General features: G+C 30.2%; 1 protein-coding gene and 1 non-coding gene across 7 annotated transcripts in view; both read left to right on the top strand.

Annotated features, from left to right (window-relative positions):
• The window catches only part of LOC113550316 (paxillin-like), a 30,205-nt gene extending 19,219 nt beyond the window's left edge, over window positions 1-10,986 (top strand). For 3 of the 6 annotated variants that reach the window (XM_026952059.1, XM_026952060.1, XM_026952058.1), the window contains exons 6-8: window positions 6,401-6,739; window positions 7,410-7,640; window positions 10,341-10,981. In XM_026952059.1, coding sequence (XP_026807860.1) covers window positions 6,401-6,739; window positions 7,410-7,640; window positions 10,341-10,607 — 837 coding nt within the window. In that variant the 3' untranslated portion in view covers window positions 10,608-10,981. Of the gene's footprint in view, window positions 1-6,400; window positions 6,740-7,409; window positions 7,641-8,844; window positions 9,094-10,340 lie in introns of those variants that run through there. The other 3 variants (XM_026952057.1, XM_026952056.1, XM_026952061.1) reach the window with 3 other exon arrangements.
• A 3,463-nt stretch (window positions 10,987-14,449) lies between these two features.
• On the top strand, window positions 14,450-14,533 carry Trnal-uaa. Its single transcript has one exon. It is a non-coding gene; the product is annotated as a tRNA-Leu (tRNA).
• Window positions 14,534-18,250: the final 3,717 nt, after the last annotated feature.

The following is an 18,250-nucleotide window of genomic DNA, read 5'->3' as shown; positions in this document are numbered from 1 at the left end:
ACGGTGAATGTTTATTTTAGTTATATTTATAATTACTTTTCATATAGCATACGTATGAGCAATAGCTAATTTAAATTGTTCTAAGCACTCAGTTATGTAGTATAGGTTTACCTGAATTTGTATATACATGGTCAGTGGCGTAGACATGATTTCTAAAAGAGATCAAAAAAAAAGAAGCTAAATGGGAGGAAAAATTTGAAAAATCCCCCACCCTCTCAAAACTTTTTACTTGATAGTAAAATATAGGAACAAATGATCGAGGAACAATGAATATAATTTGAATTAACTAAATATTTCTATAAACATTCAACTGGCATAAGTGTTTGGCGGCCTAACTTCGGCTATTTAGCCGTTCCTGTAACAAATACATTTTCACTCATTTTCAACAATCCCGTGAGTGTCTTTTTTTAGATTTCAGATAAATAAATGGTAGGTACGTACTATGTACTAGTGTACTATGTATACGCGGTGAACTAAATCCGTAGCGACTAGCGATAATAATCTCATTGGTCATTTCTCATAATTTAATAACAACGATAATATCTGATAAAATTTTAAACACAGGCTCACAGTGGAAGCATAGCCCTTTTAGTCGAGCCTACATATGTACATATTACTATATATAAAGTATTGTCTCTATAAATAATAAGAATATAAGATAAGCTATAATAAAGTATAAGCATAGTCGTCATTTCGATGACCATTGACCATTTCGACTAAATAAACATTACTTTACTAAAAATAAAATAAAATTATAATGGTATTTAGTCTTGACAAAATTGTCAACATTTAATAGCTCGATAGATAATAATATCACAAAATAAAACATTATAGTGCATACTGCATAATGTAAGCAAAAACAAAAAAATAATAAAAAGCCGAGGGGGAAGATATAACCCCCACGTAACCCTCCCCCCTTGTATACGCCACTGTATACGGTAGTTTGTCCTTGATATAGAAAAACAGCCAACCGATTTCGATGATTTTTATAAAATGATAATTTCTGTTTCTGGTTTACCTATTTCCAAAACCGTGATAATACTTATTACCAAAATATGACATGGTTGCTTAAGGCAACAGCTTAGGTCGCTTCAGATATCATGTTTTAACTGACCTTACATATCTAATCAGTTAAAACCATATTTAGATTATGTTTATAGGACAAGAGTGTACATGTTTTTAGATTTTGAATACAGTGTAGATTGTATTGATTTTACAATGATGTATATTTTTTCTGTCTTCCATTACAAGCTCGAAAATCAATTAAAAACTTACTTTTGATGCAGTAAATATTTTCGATTTCAATTTTGAGGGTGGTTTCAGGTATAAACGGTGAAATATTGGATCAAATTGGTATTTTAAGGGGTTATAAGTAAAATAATTCTAGTATTTATTCTGTTTATCAAATTAGGACGAAATAAAAAGTTGAGTTAATTTATTGTAATTCAAAAATATTATTTTAAGGATTTGAAATTTTTACATACATTATTATATTTTATATATTTCACAATGTTACACCTTTCTAATGTACGTAGATGTTAACCTAAAAGTTAATAATATAATAAAATTAATGATATTTTTTCGGTAAAATTTAATTCAACTTACCTTATCATTTAATAGTAAAATAAATTACTATTATATAATTATATCATAAAATATACTTAGTAATGTATAATGATAGACAGTCTTCGCTTAGAATCGATTTTAATATGCAGTGATTTATTATTGAATTCAAATTTTCAAAAGTCGTATAGAAGTGCAGACAGTGCAGTTACCTACTTCCCCCATATTTTATATTTACCCTAATGAATTATTAATTATTTATACTATAAATTATAACCAACATTTTATGAATAGAATAAATACAATAAACAACAACCCCTACTTGTTGAAATAATATATATCATTTTCACGAGTTAACTATATTGTTGTAAAATCAATTAAAACCAATACTATTAACTTACAACTTTTCAGCTTGGATTTATGTTAAGGCATTATTGTTTTGGAAATAAAATAAAATATATTAAAAGTGCATTACTTAAGACAGAAAAAAAATTTCAGTTACATTTCGTATATATATGTATATATATAATTGTTTTCTATTATTACCTATATTGTTAAATTTATAAGATATATTGTCGGTATAATAAAATATAAATATTATAAAAAAATAAAGGACATTAATATATACCGTGTATTATCTATTAATGCATCTATAGTTTATCCGTTAGCATTTATTTATTAATCTAATTTTTTATTAACAATTTGATAAAATATATTCTATTATAAATCTAAATTAATTTATTTTTATTGTTCATTGTCGAAGTATAAAATAATTAGATTCTAAAATCTTGTATTAATTTATCATAATTTAAAAAGACTATTTTCAATGAAAACGTGGCTCAAATTATTTTTCATTTTTTACTAAGGCAATTACTATAATATTCAAATCAATCATATTAATCATATTTTATATTTTAATCAAATAAAGTTTGTTTTGAGTACCTATACTATGGTGTATGGATAAAACCTTATTGTAAAATAAATTATGATACCAGTAAAATATATACTTGTTGATTGACTAAATATGAAAAACGTATAATTTAACTTTCTTAGTTAACAAATATAATAATGGATAAAAATTAATTTTAAATATTTATTTTTACTAAGAATGTTTATAACTTTCATAAATCATAGTAGTGTTTATACTTTGTTAAAATAAAATATATATATTATTATATTCACAAGTAGGTACGTGGTCTTTAAAATTAAATTAAATTATTATTTCATTTTTGTTTTATAATTATTTATATATTATTATTTATTTTGTTAAAACTTAAAAAACCATCCTACTAATTAATAATATGTATTATAAATCGTTTTTTTCCTCTCACAAGGTGATATAAGTAAAAACATTCATAAATATTAATCTTATTTTAGTTCAAATATACTTAAGTAGATATATAGTTTCATTTTAATGATGAAACTTTAAATAATAGTTTTAAGCGCAAAAAAAAATACAATTCCATATAAAGGTGTAGCTAAGGTCACGCAAAGACTGTTATTGATGAAGGTAATATAATATTTATATAGATAGTAACGATCAGACTAACTAAACTCAAAAATAAATCACACAATGCCAAAATGTAATGGTTTAAGTGATTTATTGTTTTTCGTGATTTAAACTTTGTATATATTTATGTCATTTATGATAAACATTAGATAGACGTCTACTACAGTAATACATTATGTTACATTTGTGTTGTGAGTTTAAACTAACAAACAATGATAAATAGTCCCTGAAACGACGCAGTAAAATGTAGAAACTCTGCCTAAATTTATCAAATTTGTTTTAAGTAATTATACCTATTTAATGATCAATAGTATTTTGTTATATACTTAAAAAATTGAAATGAATTCCCGTTTTTTAAATTTTAATTATCGTGTATGTATATATTATAATAATTATTTTCACAAATTCAAATAAATAAATCAAAAACATAGTCATAAAAAATAATGAAAATTGTTAGGATTTAATAAATTTAAAAATATACTGTGAATTTATTCTTTTTATAAATGGTGTTAATAATTGTGCCAAAAAATGAGCATTGTTTATGGATTACAATTTTACTTAAATATTTTTAATGATTAAAGCTCAATTTTATTGTATATGGTTTCATGATCTAAAGAAATATCAAATGTTTTTAGTTTGTGTTCATCACACACAACAATATCGTGTATTTAGACTTTTGAAGACTAAGACAGTGTACTATGGATGCAGATTAAATATTTAAAATCATAATATAATAGTACCTATCTACTTAATATCTGACATACGACATACACGGTTAGAGCCATCGTATTTTTTTTTTTGCATTATCGAATGTCTGGCTAACACATAGTTAACTACTTTGCATAATATGAAATATATCATTATAAATTATTGAACTCGCTCGATGTATTAAATTCCTCGTCTGCATAAGACAATTCTTAACGGAAAAACAAATAACCGTTATCATCGTTATATATGCAATAGTAGTATTACTATATACTGTTAAATGTTATAAGCGTTCTAGCCACTCACTGGTTCCAATAACTTAAATAATTCGCGTTAAGAGTACCGCGTGAGTAGCTATAGCAGTTATCTATTTATTAAGAGGTAAAAATATAGACAGTTTCTGGATATGTACCGTGGCGGCCATATGGAAAAATCAATCCATTCAGCAGTCAAAAATCATTGTCGAAGAAAAACGATTACATCTAATAGAATAGCCAAATTTAGACCGGCTCGGGGTATTTTTTTTGTTATGATTAAATACTATTTAACTAGTCTTCGATTTTTTAGTTAACTTTACATAGCACAAAAAAAAAATATATTTCAAAATATAAATAAACATTTGGGATTTGTAGACGTTTTCAATTTATGAAAATTGAGTTTTTAAAATCGATGTCAAACGCGATCGATCTGCATAAAATTATCGTCTTTCAAATATAAAAGATAAAACATTGAAACCTTACTATTTTACGAGGCGTGATAGCTTTATCCGTGTGGTAAGCATTTTTGTAATAAAATCGTTCGACTGCGGCACACAAAAGAAAAGAAAAATATAATCAATCCAATCTCTTTTCGTCGTCCGTCGAAATTCGAAATGATGTGCACCGCAGTGCCGATGTTACGATTTGCGTGGGTAATAACGTGGAAGGTATTGCTGCTTGTGATTGGAGCAATTGGATAAGTTCCCACACGAAATATAACGGGTAAAGTAAACGGTTACATAATATATTTTTAGTTAAGTTTCTACACGAAAAAATCTGTGTTAGGTAATAGGTATGTTCTTTCACGGAAGTAAAAATTAAATGCATAACATAATCCTGTCTAGACTAATCATTATAATATGATACGAAACACGATATAGTATTATGATATGGATTATTATGGTCAGTAGACAATAAATTTTTAATGAATATAGTACTCGTTACAGATTGTTGTTAAAAATTAAATTTAAGAGGTTTTTTATGCAAGAAAAAAATAACATATTTAATTTGCCAGTTTTGATTTTTAATTTGTTCTAATATCGACATTTTATTATTTATATCCGTGTATGTAATTTGGACCCGAGAAACGACACAAATACACAATATAAGTTATTTTTCCGTGTAAGAACTTACGTACGCGTGATTTTTATCTGCTATATATGTCTCGTGTAGGGACTTATACATTCGCCCTGGACGCAGGTGCGTACGAGTGTACGAACGATCTAACTTCGCGCCGGCATAGATTATAATACAGATCATCACCGTCACAGCGGGACGGTCGCCAACACGTATGATCGTCGGTGGTTGGTCACTGTCGCGCTCGGTCCTCCGAACGATTTTATTTTCACTGCCGCACCGGTAGAAAGGGAACTTTAGTGCCTTGTGCAGACCAACTTTTTGCTGTTGTTTTACCCATTATTGGCAGTTTCCAGAAATAACTTTTTAACGAGACGGGAAATTTTCGCCCCTTCTTGCGTGGTGTACCCGCGGGCGGGGTTTGGCAGCCGTGGGCAAAACAACTCACGTTTTATATACCGAAGCCACGGACCGCCGACGCTTCACAAATCCAAACAATTCTGTCAGTGACTTTATCGTTTGTAAAATAGTATTAATAGTAATAATAGTAACAACAACAACAACAACAACATCAGCCACAGCAGCAACTTCGACAATTGTATTTCGGTTTCTAAACGCATTGTATTATAATAACTTTGATTATAATCTCGAAGAAAAATACGATCCAACGCGATATCTTAACATACAACTCCGTCTTAGTGTCGTTACATCGCATAACAGGTACATATTACAGGACTTAAACCACAGGGTTATTTTGGATTGATCCATCTGATTTCAAATGTATTTTAATTTTTTTAGTTTACTGCTGTTATTATTTATATACCTAATAAGTGTAAAATTTAATTTATTGCACTTATAATTGCATGTTCTTTTTAACTTCTCTCTTGGTGACACGAACGACGTTTAAAATCTATGTTCAAATTCATCACATATAAATATACTTGTTCCAGTCATATTCGTTGTAATTGACTCCATCGATATTTTAGCTCATCCGTGACGATAAATGGTAAAATGGTTGCGTACACACTACACAGTATCTTTATCATATCCGCAAACAAAGTATAGTAACGTGAAATAAAATGAGGTGACCTATAGGAGCCAAGTTCCATGCAACAGATAAATCATATTATACTAAGGGGTATTTTTGAACTGTACGCATTATACAATGTATTTGCCGCCATCGTTTAAGGGTTTTTATTGTTTTAAACCGCAGCTGCGGACATGATCATATTGTTATAAATTTATAATTATGTACTACAACCTATACTAATAGTTCTGCTTTCAACAGGTGTCCAGCCCGGTGCGGGCTAGCTACGCTACAGAATCAGCAGACTCGGCAGCACCGCGTTTGGACTGCATGCTCGGCAGCCTCACAGCCGAGATGAACAGACAAGGTGTGAACACTACTCAGAAGGGATGCTGCACGGCGTGCGACAAGGCTATCGTCGGGCAGGTGATCACGGCGCTGGGCAAGACTTGGCACCCGGAACACTTCACGTGCAACCACTGTTCCCAGGAGCTGGGCACGCGCAATTTTTTCGAGCGCGAGGGACGGCCGTACTGCGAACCGGATTATCACAACCTGTTCTCGCCCAGATGCGCTTACTGCAACGGACCCATACTCGACGTAAGAACGGTGGCTTTGAAAACGGTTTTCGCGGTACCATCCCGCATTGTCGCCACTTTAAATTTGCAGGATATCGCTATCGGCTTTCGTACATGGGTTAGGTAGTAACGGATAGTAACGGCCTTGAAAGTTGTGGGCGCTGTAGAAAGTTCGCTCCGAGAAAGTAGTTCGAAGACCTTTTGACAGTGAAAACGTTTCAATGTTTATAACCACGCCCGATCAGGTTATTGGCGGATAATGCGCGTAGGATATATTATTATATTATATTATTATTATAATGTACTGTACCCACGACCCACCCATGCACGTACGTAATCATACGCTTCGTCGTATGCGCTTTCAAAATCGATTCAGGTTATTTTTAAAAACGTTTTAGTTAGATTAGCACATTTTAAATGAAACCAAATTTTTCTTTCGCACTATATATATAAAAAAAAATTTTCGCTGCGTAATCGAAGATGTTCACCGTTTTGCCGCAGCGTTTATTCAAGCGGCTGGTCTATATTATACTTTTTGAAAATACAATTTAAAAGATTTTTTAGGGAAAATACAAACGCACTTAAGATGTAGGGGATCCCAAATATTATGTCGCTTGTCATCGAAAACCGTCATCAGAGATGATTAGCCGACTGCGGATTTTTATTTGGATTTTTTTCCTGCTTGTTTTCAGAAATGCGTGACGGCCCTGGAGAAGACCTGGCACACCGAACACTTTTTCTGTGCCCAGTGCGGCAAACAGTTCGGCGAGGAAGGATTCCACGAGCGCGAAGGCCGCCCTTACTGTCGAGACGATTACTTCGACATGTTCGCGCCCAAGTGCGGAGGGTGCACCAAGCCCATAATGGAGAACTACGTGTCTGCCCTGTCCACCCAATGGCATTCCAGCTGTTTCGTCTGCCGGGTAAGCATCAGCTGCGATCTTAATGATAATAATATGGCGATGAAATTAATAAAATAATACTTGACGTTTTGCTTTTTCTGAACGTATCGGTAGCTATTGTATAATACGTTTTGCGGATGTGCGGGCGTGTGTATTTTTAGTCGATGGTATTTTTTTTTTATTTTTGTAGGTCGCTGCACAATTCTACGCTCTATAATATACGGACACGCGTGTATTATTTTCACTCTATATGTGTATACTATACAGTCGCGCCTGGCATTAGACCAGTGTGAGCTCCAAAATTCATCGCGGCTATTATTATAATATATCTTATACGCGATTTACGTACGATGACGGTCGAATTAAAAAACTATATCGTTCAACGTATCAATCGTCATTGTCGTAATCCATAGTAACTACGATATAATAAATATTTATATCATTATATCAACAGCTATGTGGCCGATGCATCACAATCATTCAGCCAACACCTCCCCTCGTTTTCGTGATTTTCTTCATTTCATTAACCGTTAAATTACCTGCAAGAATACAATATAACGAATGACGGCATATAACATAGTATTATGTTCTATCAATGAAAAAGGGCGAACCACGTTTTTTAAAAGGACTTTGAGTGGTTGGCGAATATCATAAAGTTGCTGCTGCCATACGTATACCTACTTTGGTCAACCGGAATTAGCATAAAAATTCGGAAGTTCCAATAGAAGAAATTGTCTCAAGTACACCGGACATCTATGGGAGGGATTGAGGGAAGGGTATTATACCTCGTTTTAATGAAATCGAATATACGAGAGCAGCGTATATCCCTGTTTATTGTGCGGATATAACAGTCCACGCTTGTAAAAACCTAACACAAATATTATATAATAATATATAATATATTTGATAAGTCGTTATACGAAATTATATCGAATGTTGTCCTTATATAAAATTATATATAGTATTTCGTTTAATATGTGTTGCCAATATTAACTCGCTTTCAAAAAAAAAAAAAAATAATAATAAGTAACAACACAATATATGAAAATATATTTTTGTCGTATATTATATTTTAATGTAACGATTTGGATTTCGCTCATAACAATACGCCTGTCGTTTTATTCTAACACCCAAGTCTTCACAGCACATCGCGTGCTGCGGCGGCGATGGCTAAGTTGTAAACGCAGCCGTCTCACAATCGGCCGCCACATTTTATGCATTATAGGATTGCAAACAGCCAGTCACCGGCAAATCTTTTTACGCCATCGAGGGAAAACCAGCGTGTGCGAAATGCGTCGGTGTCGATGAGGAGGATTGAATACCCATACACACTTTATACATACATATATAATATTATTATAATATATCAACGTAGAGCATTTCGTCGCGATACGTCAGCTTAATATAATAATAAGTCACATTTATATACTATTGTAAAATCAAAAAATATATAAAATATATATATATATATACAATTAATAATTTACTTTGTTGCTTGTCGAAATAAACAAAACATATATATTATTATAATAAATTATTAATATCATGGAAAATGTTCATTTGTTGTGGTAAAATATTTTAGCTTGCCACACGATCAGAATAATGTGATGTCATCGACGGTGTCCTCGAACACAATACTAAAACTACAACACTATATTATTTCTTCCTACCACCACCCACACCAGCACTCGTAAAAAAAAGAATTTTATCGCTGCCAAATTTACGTAGATTTATCGTAATAGATACGCGTGAACGCAAATCGAGATTTATAAAAATAATATTCAATGTCAAGGCCGAAAAAAACTTTCGTTTTTTTTAATAAAACATTCAATCTGTTCTCAGAAGATCATCCCTCGGTCGGTCAAAAATATAGTACCACACACATTGCGGGTGGCTCTCGTTTATGTGTTATATCTATGTTCTTGTACTTAAAACTTAATCATGTATCTGAAGTTAGATAGCTTTACGGAGTTGACAGACAGCAATGGATATATGGTTTTTGTAAACCAAAACTTGATTATTAAAGTATAAGGATTGAAAAATACCTTAAAATTGTACATTGGTGTGCTTTCATCGCAATATAAGTCGAAGCTACTCGATTCCTTTCGACTCAAATTTCCCACAGCTGAATTGATTAAAAAATATATATCATATCAACCGTGGTCGCACATAAACACCTATGTATATATTTAGTTGTATAACAAACATTATGCTTGGGGGAGAGGGCTAATAAAGAGGCATAAAAATCCCTCAAAAATTAATGCTGCAGGATATATGACATACTTGAGCTTTGCATCAAAATCTTTATACAAGTTATAATTGTAATACATATAATATGCCTTGTATGTTACACGTTTACAAAACACTGATAGAATTTTAAAATTTTCATGAAATCTCATATTGGACCCTGGATGCAGCAACTCCTTATCCTGGCTACGTGCCTACGCCGCTGTCTAAACTCATTATTGTTATTATTTACCTCGTTATCTGGCTACCTATATCCATCTTATATACTGACTGTTTAAATAACCGAAACGGAATCGACGACGACGACTGACATTATTCTCGTCGTGGTGCAGCGGAGTCACAATTGAATATTTCCAACAAATCGTTGCGCTATCGCGATGATTTACGATCTGCCTATCAATCCACCCGCCCATTTACCCTTAATATTATATCAAACTGATTTCTGACCGCTGCTACGTCCTTGTGTGTTTTCAGGACTGCCGTATGCCGTTCGTCAGTGGTCAGTTCTTCGACCACGAGAGCCAGCCCTACTGCGAGACGCACTACCATGCCAAGCGTGGGTCGCTGTGCGCCGGATGTCACAAGCCGATTGCCGGCCGTTGCATAACGGCCATGTTCAAGAAGTTCCATCCGGAGCATTTCGTGTGCGCCTTTTGCCTGAAACAGCTCAATAAAGGAACGTTCAAAGAACAAAACGAGAAACCGTACTGTCATTCGTGTTTCGAGAAGCTGTTCGGATAGACCGGCGCAGGCGATGCATGACACCGTCTCATTTTAATATGATGATGATTGACGACGACGGATCGATATAATTATTGTATCGTAATGATAATATTGTAATATGATCATGCGTAATACGATACGATCACGCCACCGTCGGTTTTATAGAGCAATAAATAACATGTGTATTTTGTACGACCTACAAATTTACCCAACCTCGTTAAAATTTTCGTTTACTATCATGACATAACCACCTCCTTGTAATTTATCATATGTTTTGAACTCCGTCATCTCTCATGAAATAGCCATTACCTATGCCTTATAACATATTTGTTTTTCTTTACTAACACGATTTATATACTTGTATTATTATTATTATTATTATTATGATTATTATTATTATTATTATTATTATTATTATTATTTTATTTAAATAATTTTTAATCCTGTAAAAAAATTATTATTTTCCATATTAGTATTTTACTGTTATGAATAGCCTATATTGTTATATGTTCTTTTTTTTGCAATTAATCCGCCTACGTGCTATTGACATTTTATTTTACCCCATTCCAATTTTTAAAGTCACAACCCCTACATATACGTATATAGACGTAGATATAGAAATACGCTCCAACACCATTTCAGTATCATGACCAAGTGGCATTCCACACTTGGATATGAATGTCTTAAGATTGTATTGGTAATTATTGATATTTTGTAAATTGTACAATAACGATTTAAAAATGTAATACGATATTATATATTTTCTAGAAACGTATATTCACCATTATTGCATTCATAGAAAAAGAAATGTATATAATTATATAAACTGTTTATAAAAACTTTCTGTACTAGAATTTGAATTTGTGTTTTTTCTTTTTACATAATTTCGCCTCTGTTTAACAACATTAACGATTAATTGATAGCAGGTAGCGAAAAATATTTATTCATAATATTATGTTTTGGTTTATCATTAATATGTATGTAATTGTATCTTACTCAAACGTGTCATGTTAATGATTAAGAATTAAAAAATTATAATTGTAAGCGAACACCAATTAATACTTTGCTTAAATGGACTGTGAATAATGTACGAACTCAAATTATTAATTTAAACACTGTTAACAAACAAAAAAAAAATGTTTATTTTACCTACCTAGTACATATTAAAAAGTCATTGTAAAATTAATTTAGACTTTACATTATTTCATATGTTATTTTTTGTTTTTTGTTGACTTATTAAAAAAAATTAATCATAAGGGACAAAGGTACTCTCAAGTCTCAATACCAAATAAAATCATCATTACTATAGACTATAGATATTAAAATTATAACAGAATATTATATTTTATAGATCTCCGATTATTATAAAATTATTCTTAATATCGAATCGAAACTAAAAACAAATAAATCAATAGAATACAAATGGTTTGATTATTGATAAAATATTTTATTTTATTTTTGTTAGTAACTGTACTTATTGTAGTGCTACTGTAGGTATTCAAGGTATTGTTTATAGAATTAAACTATTATGGACTATTTTCTTCATGTTAAATCTCTATCATTTCATTAATTTTATATTATTTGTAATTTGTATGCTATTATACTCAAATAGAGTACAGACGTACTGCGAAAGCATTCTCGCGGCGTCGTCGATTTAATCTGAAGAAAATAAGTATATATTATATTCTGTAATGACAATTATGTCTCTAGTTATTGACTGAATGTTTTGTTTACAGAAAAAAATTAACAACAGAAGAATTTAATGACATAATGTGTATACTGAGTGATTGTTTTATTAAAACACACTTTTTATTTCAAAATCATTTTTTACATAAACTTATCGTCATCCCTAAACGTCAGTACCCGAAATGCGTGTCATGTATGGCAATTTTTGTCATGCGTGAAACGACCGACAATGAATTTAATAACACTAAGAAGTAAGAACGTTATTTAAAACGATTTTATACCGGATGTTATACGTATCTCAAGCTATATGAATTACAAGCTAACAACGATCATATATCTACACATTTTCTTTGTCTAATTTAAGTAATAAGTATATCGGTATAATTATAATGCGATAGTTTCATAAGCGGAAATTTGGTGAAATTACTGAGGGATTGAGTTATATACGCTCATTACACCTATATAATGCTAATAACTGTATTTTAAACTTTAGGGTGGGCTTAGTCCCCTCGAGCCCTCCGATTTTCGCATATATAGTTTTCTAATTTATTTCAATAAAATGTATATGGCTTAAAAGCTATGGTGACCGGTCACCAGTATTAGTGATTTTTATTGACTTAATAAAATACTGTACTTCTATATCCATCATTACGTCAATACACAATCATATGTATAATAGTGTAATAAGTGTAAAAATCTCGTGCTTGCATAGTGTCACAAATCATAATGTTTCGTGTTTGTCAACGTATATTGAAGTTAGTGTTTCTATAGCATGTTCGAGGTAAAAACATTTTAGATTCTGAGTGGACGAGCAATCGGTGTAGTTATGGATTTTGCGATGATGTGTTTTTTTGTGCCTGTGTTAAGTGGTCGTCAAAATACTTCGATTATCAACTTTGAAGATGGTTTCTGATAGGAAATATTTTAAAAATCAATCGAGAAAAACAAACAAAAACTTAAGGAAAAGTGGAAATTGTTATCAAATGGTTATATTATTGTTGCCTACTCCTTATAGTATCAGTATAGGTTTCAAAGCGGTTTGACTACTTTCGAGATATTTATAGATATTTTCTAGTTTTTTTTTTCTATACAAGCGTTACAAGCCGATGAAAAAATTAAATGAGTACCTATGCTTAAAAGTTTTGTACAAAGTTCCTCAAAAGCTTTTAAGTAAACAAATATACATATATTAAACGTATAATATACGGATACGAATAACCAAAGCTACGTATAACATACGAATATATTTTGTATATATACGAGTATATTTGGTGTAGTTAGCAATGTATAAATTACGTTTAAAATACGTATACATCAGTAGTATGAATTGGGGATATGGTACGTGTATCGTACTATCATATATTCGTATACGTGTACTTTAGTATAAACTTCGTGTATTGATATGTAAAAATCATGTTTATATTTAATACAGGTCGGTGGAACCATTATATTATGTGAGTTTTTGATATTACAACTTATATGGATTCAAATTCAAAATGAATCTGGACATTTATATGGATCCAGAGAGGTGCCAAAAATACGAATATGCATCAACGTATTTTAAACCTAATACATTCGTGTAGGTATTCTTACACGTAAATCGATTTAAGTTCGACCAACTACTACCTACCCCAATAGTACACGTATTATTGACGTATAATATTGGTACGAATATTACTTACGGATACACCAACGTTATCCTTATTTCAAACGTAGATTATGCGTGCTGTGTTGAACGGGGGAGATGTTCATTTAGATACTAATTAAAAAAACATTGATAGTTTACTGTCACAATGTTTTTTCATAAACGTTTAAAGTTTGAATTTTAACGAAATACGTCTAAATCCCAAAATCGTTCAAATTATTTTTTTTAGAACTAAACATTATTTAGGAGTCATGGAACCATCACAATTTACAATGTACATTATGATTTATGATTACCTATCCGAATAGAGCAAAGGCGAAATTAAAAAATAAGATGAAAACTATATTAATGAAAACCTCATTTTTACCATCAAAAATACATTTTTTATCCGATAGTATGGGCCGCCCGCCAATCTTTACTGTGCAACATAATACAACGTATATTATTTATTTTTACCTCAAAATAAATAACAATATAAAAAAAGAGTATTAAAGGTTGAATATTAATAATTTACGCCGTCAAAGGTACAGTCAGGTTGGCCGAGCGGTCTAAGGCGCCAGATTTAAGCTCTGGTTCCCAAACGGGAGCGTGGGTTCGAACCCCACACCTGACAAACCATCTTTTTTGTGTTTTTTTTTTTTATCAAACTTATTTTTATAAGATAAAAAATGTATTGAATATATCCCCCCCTTTTAAAAAAAAATTAGGAAGAAATCAATTCAGTAAACGTACTATGATATATTATGCAGTAACGAATGCTACCACAGTCCACACATTATACAGCACTAAACAATAGTACTTATCGTGGAGGGAAATACGAAGCATTCAATATTGACCACTACAAAAGATGTCCACTACGTACACACCGGTAGCTATAGAGGATGCTCTCCAACGAACTGCGTCGACTTTCTGTTGGTCTGTGCATTACGCGCTACAAACGCGTATGATTGTGATTACATGTTTACTTATAATCATCAGTTCATTGCCATTCAAATGATTTTTTTATGACTGTTCAATGACATGTTTTTGCGCATTGCGAAACACTGATCAAGATTGTTTGATTTATAAGCCAATCAATGAACGTAGGTATATATAATATGTTTATACATTTTTGTTTATGATTGCAGTACGATAACTATATTACCGTTTAGGTCTTGGTTGATATGGTATTGAATGATATTTCAACGTTAAACACTTTAAAAAAATTCAATTTCTTGGATTCTGAGCAGAGCGATGAAAGCAATGAATTTTAAAATGTTGATTTCATGACTTGTGAGTCTGAAAAGACACTTTTTAAATTTTCGTAGCAGAAAAAACGATCCGATTTTCAATTTTAAGGAAGGTTGTTGTTAGCAAATTAAATTTATGTACGACTTTTAGACGTCGAAATAAAAAAGACGACAATTTAAAAACAAAAGTAACTAATTTATTAAGTAGTATATAATTTTCGACCGAAATGGTAGATTTTGTGTCACGTCTATATGCATGTAAAATGTGTATTTAACTCTTGTATATTTTAATTTTATTTTAAAAACTAAATTTTGGTTGTTAATGGTTTGTTAAACTTTTTAAAACTTGTTATTTATAATATCCAACCAGTCTGTAGTGAATACGAAAACTTTTGTTGTTTATTCATTGTTGAAACATCTTAAAATCCATATGTATCTGCTAAAAATCGGACGAATTTATTAAATTCTACAATCCACGCTTCTTTCTTCTACTGTACATTAGATGTAAAATATACGTCTTTGAATAATTCATTATGAAATAGATTGAAAATTTCCGTGATATTGACGAATTTTGTTAAAACCTACTACATACTTATTTATAACCATTGTGGAAAGATTTACATTTAATTGAAAAGAATTTCAATTACACTTACATAACAATTTACGGGGAATTTTTTACTAAACGGAAATTTCAAATATCTATAAATACCAAATTAATAATTTTTTGAAGTACAAATTCAAATATCTACTGTGCAAAACCCTGTGATATTACGTCAGTTAACAGAAAAATGAAAATTGGCAATTTGATAACATACAAAACAAAAAGTAAAAGTGACACACGCTGACGCAGTGACATCTGCGATCATGAATTTAGTAGTTATTTTTACATTTCTTCTATCGAGGAACATGTAAATACTAATGAATAAGTTTTCTAAAAAACTAACTAATGTATTTATTACAGTATTATATTGGAAAAGACAGCGTACCTTGCGACAGTTGTGTAACTAAATTGCCTATATAACACGCCGTATTGGTTCGTCTAGCTAGTATTCAATAATATACTCGTAATATATTACACTATACATACACTACTTATGAACAGAGAAGAAAACTATTTTGAGTGAAAGAAAATAAAAAATATTTTCTCCCAATGAAAGAACCATTTCTACTATAAAATATACTATTATTTTTGTGGATATATTATCAACTGTAGTACGTGTATCAATTATTAAAATATTTGTGGTTTATTATATTACAATTGTGATTTTATACATCGAGGTAATTAAAAAAAAAATATGATGATATGCTCTAACAGTCTTAACACTATAGGTAAGATTTTGTCTACCTAGTCGAATTGTCGTTGGTGTACATTATAAGATTTTTGTCCTGTAATCAGTAAAATAAATAGTTTGTTGATAAATTATAACTGCGACTAGATTTTATCCAAAGGTAGTACATGACAGTATGATACACCAAACACTTGTATAGTCATTTTGTTTGATAGATTGGAATTCTATCTATACACTATTGTGTATGACAAATTATCTAGAATGTGATATCTTGAAAATTTGATAAATTATTTATGTAGGTAAAAATTGATTTATCTATCAAAATTATTGTTATTACTATGTTAATTTTAATTATACTGCACACTGACTAAGTATATACTTTAATAATCTAGAAACAATCAATAATGTTATAATTTAATTATCATCATCAATAGTTTGTTTCTTCTGTATATTTCTGTATAGTATGATCAGTAAAGTGTATAATAGACCATTGCTTATAATGTGAATCACGATTCCCAGTAGAAATTCAGTATACCTAATTAAGTTTATTGAGTTCTAAATTGAAAACACCGAAAACACAATTAATGTTATCGTTATTTCAGCAATAGCAACACTTCAACGACTAAATGTCCTAGATCCATCTATGAGATTAGCTTAAATGGCTTATATTTTTGTTAGCCTGATTGTAATAATTCATAACTATGATAATATTCATATTGAGTTAATAGGGGAGAGAGAGCAGTTATTAATAGAGAAAGCTGATGCCATAACCACTGGCTTCTGCTGTATTCACACTAATGCTTTTGACAAATAATTGAGTACAAAACTATACAATAAGAATCTGTAATTTTTTATAATTAATGATATCAAAACATTTAAAATATATAACAGAATTTATTTTAAATGAAATATGAAGAATATTTTATGATGAAAAAAAAAAAGTTATCAATATTCAAAAATGTATATGACTAATAAAATGTACTCAGATGCTTAAAAAATAACACCACTGCATATTCATATTAAAACAGAACAATGTGCAAATAACATTTTAAAAGAGAACATTTTTCCAAAGAAATTATATTATTTTCAATTGAACCTATCCATTTTTCACAATTTCTATTCAGTAATCACTTATCTAAATGATTATTTTCCTACTTTTCAGAATTTCTTTCATCTCTAAGATAAATGGTAAAAAAATGTTTAAATATTAAATATACAAATACATAATATTATGTAATAAGACAAAAAAATTGTCTTTAAAATAAAATTAGAAAAAAAAACAAAAAATAAATATTTTCATATTTATTGGAAAAAAAAAGCATACAATATATAATATAATATGTAATGTATATATATTCTTAAAAATATGTGATAGGTACAGATTAATACATTACACAATATTAATCTTTTTTTATTTGTTTTAATTTAAGTTTTCAATCTATATCAACTTAATATTATATTAGATTACTAACTAATAATAAAAAAAAATATTTAATAACCACAAAATCAGCTTATCATTTGGGTAACAAAGGATGAGCCAGGTCCTCATTTAACAAGAGGTTACCTTACAAAGTGACACATTGGCCGACTATGAAGTGTACTGACTTATGTAAAAGTAAAAAAATCTAACTTATTATAAAACATACAAACAAAACTTTGTAAACGTACGTTTAAAATACACAAAATATCATAAAGAAGATAGTATATTATATATTATATAAATATATATATATAAAAAAAAAAATAAACAATAAAAATAAATTGAACAGACTTATCACAACGGTACTAAAATTATATTCTCACATAGTCAAT

This window comes from Rhopalosiphum maidis, chromosome 4, assembly GCF_003676215.2.
Source record: "Rhopalosiphum maidis isolate BTI-1 chromosome 4, ASM367621v3, whole genome shotgun sequence".
Taxonomy (NCBI): domain Eukaryota; kingdom Metazoa; phylum Arthropoda; class Insecta; order Hemiptera; family Aphididae; genus Rhopalosiphum; species Rhopalosiphum maidis.
This window is presented reverse-complemented; position numbering and strand designations above follow the sequence as displayed.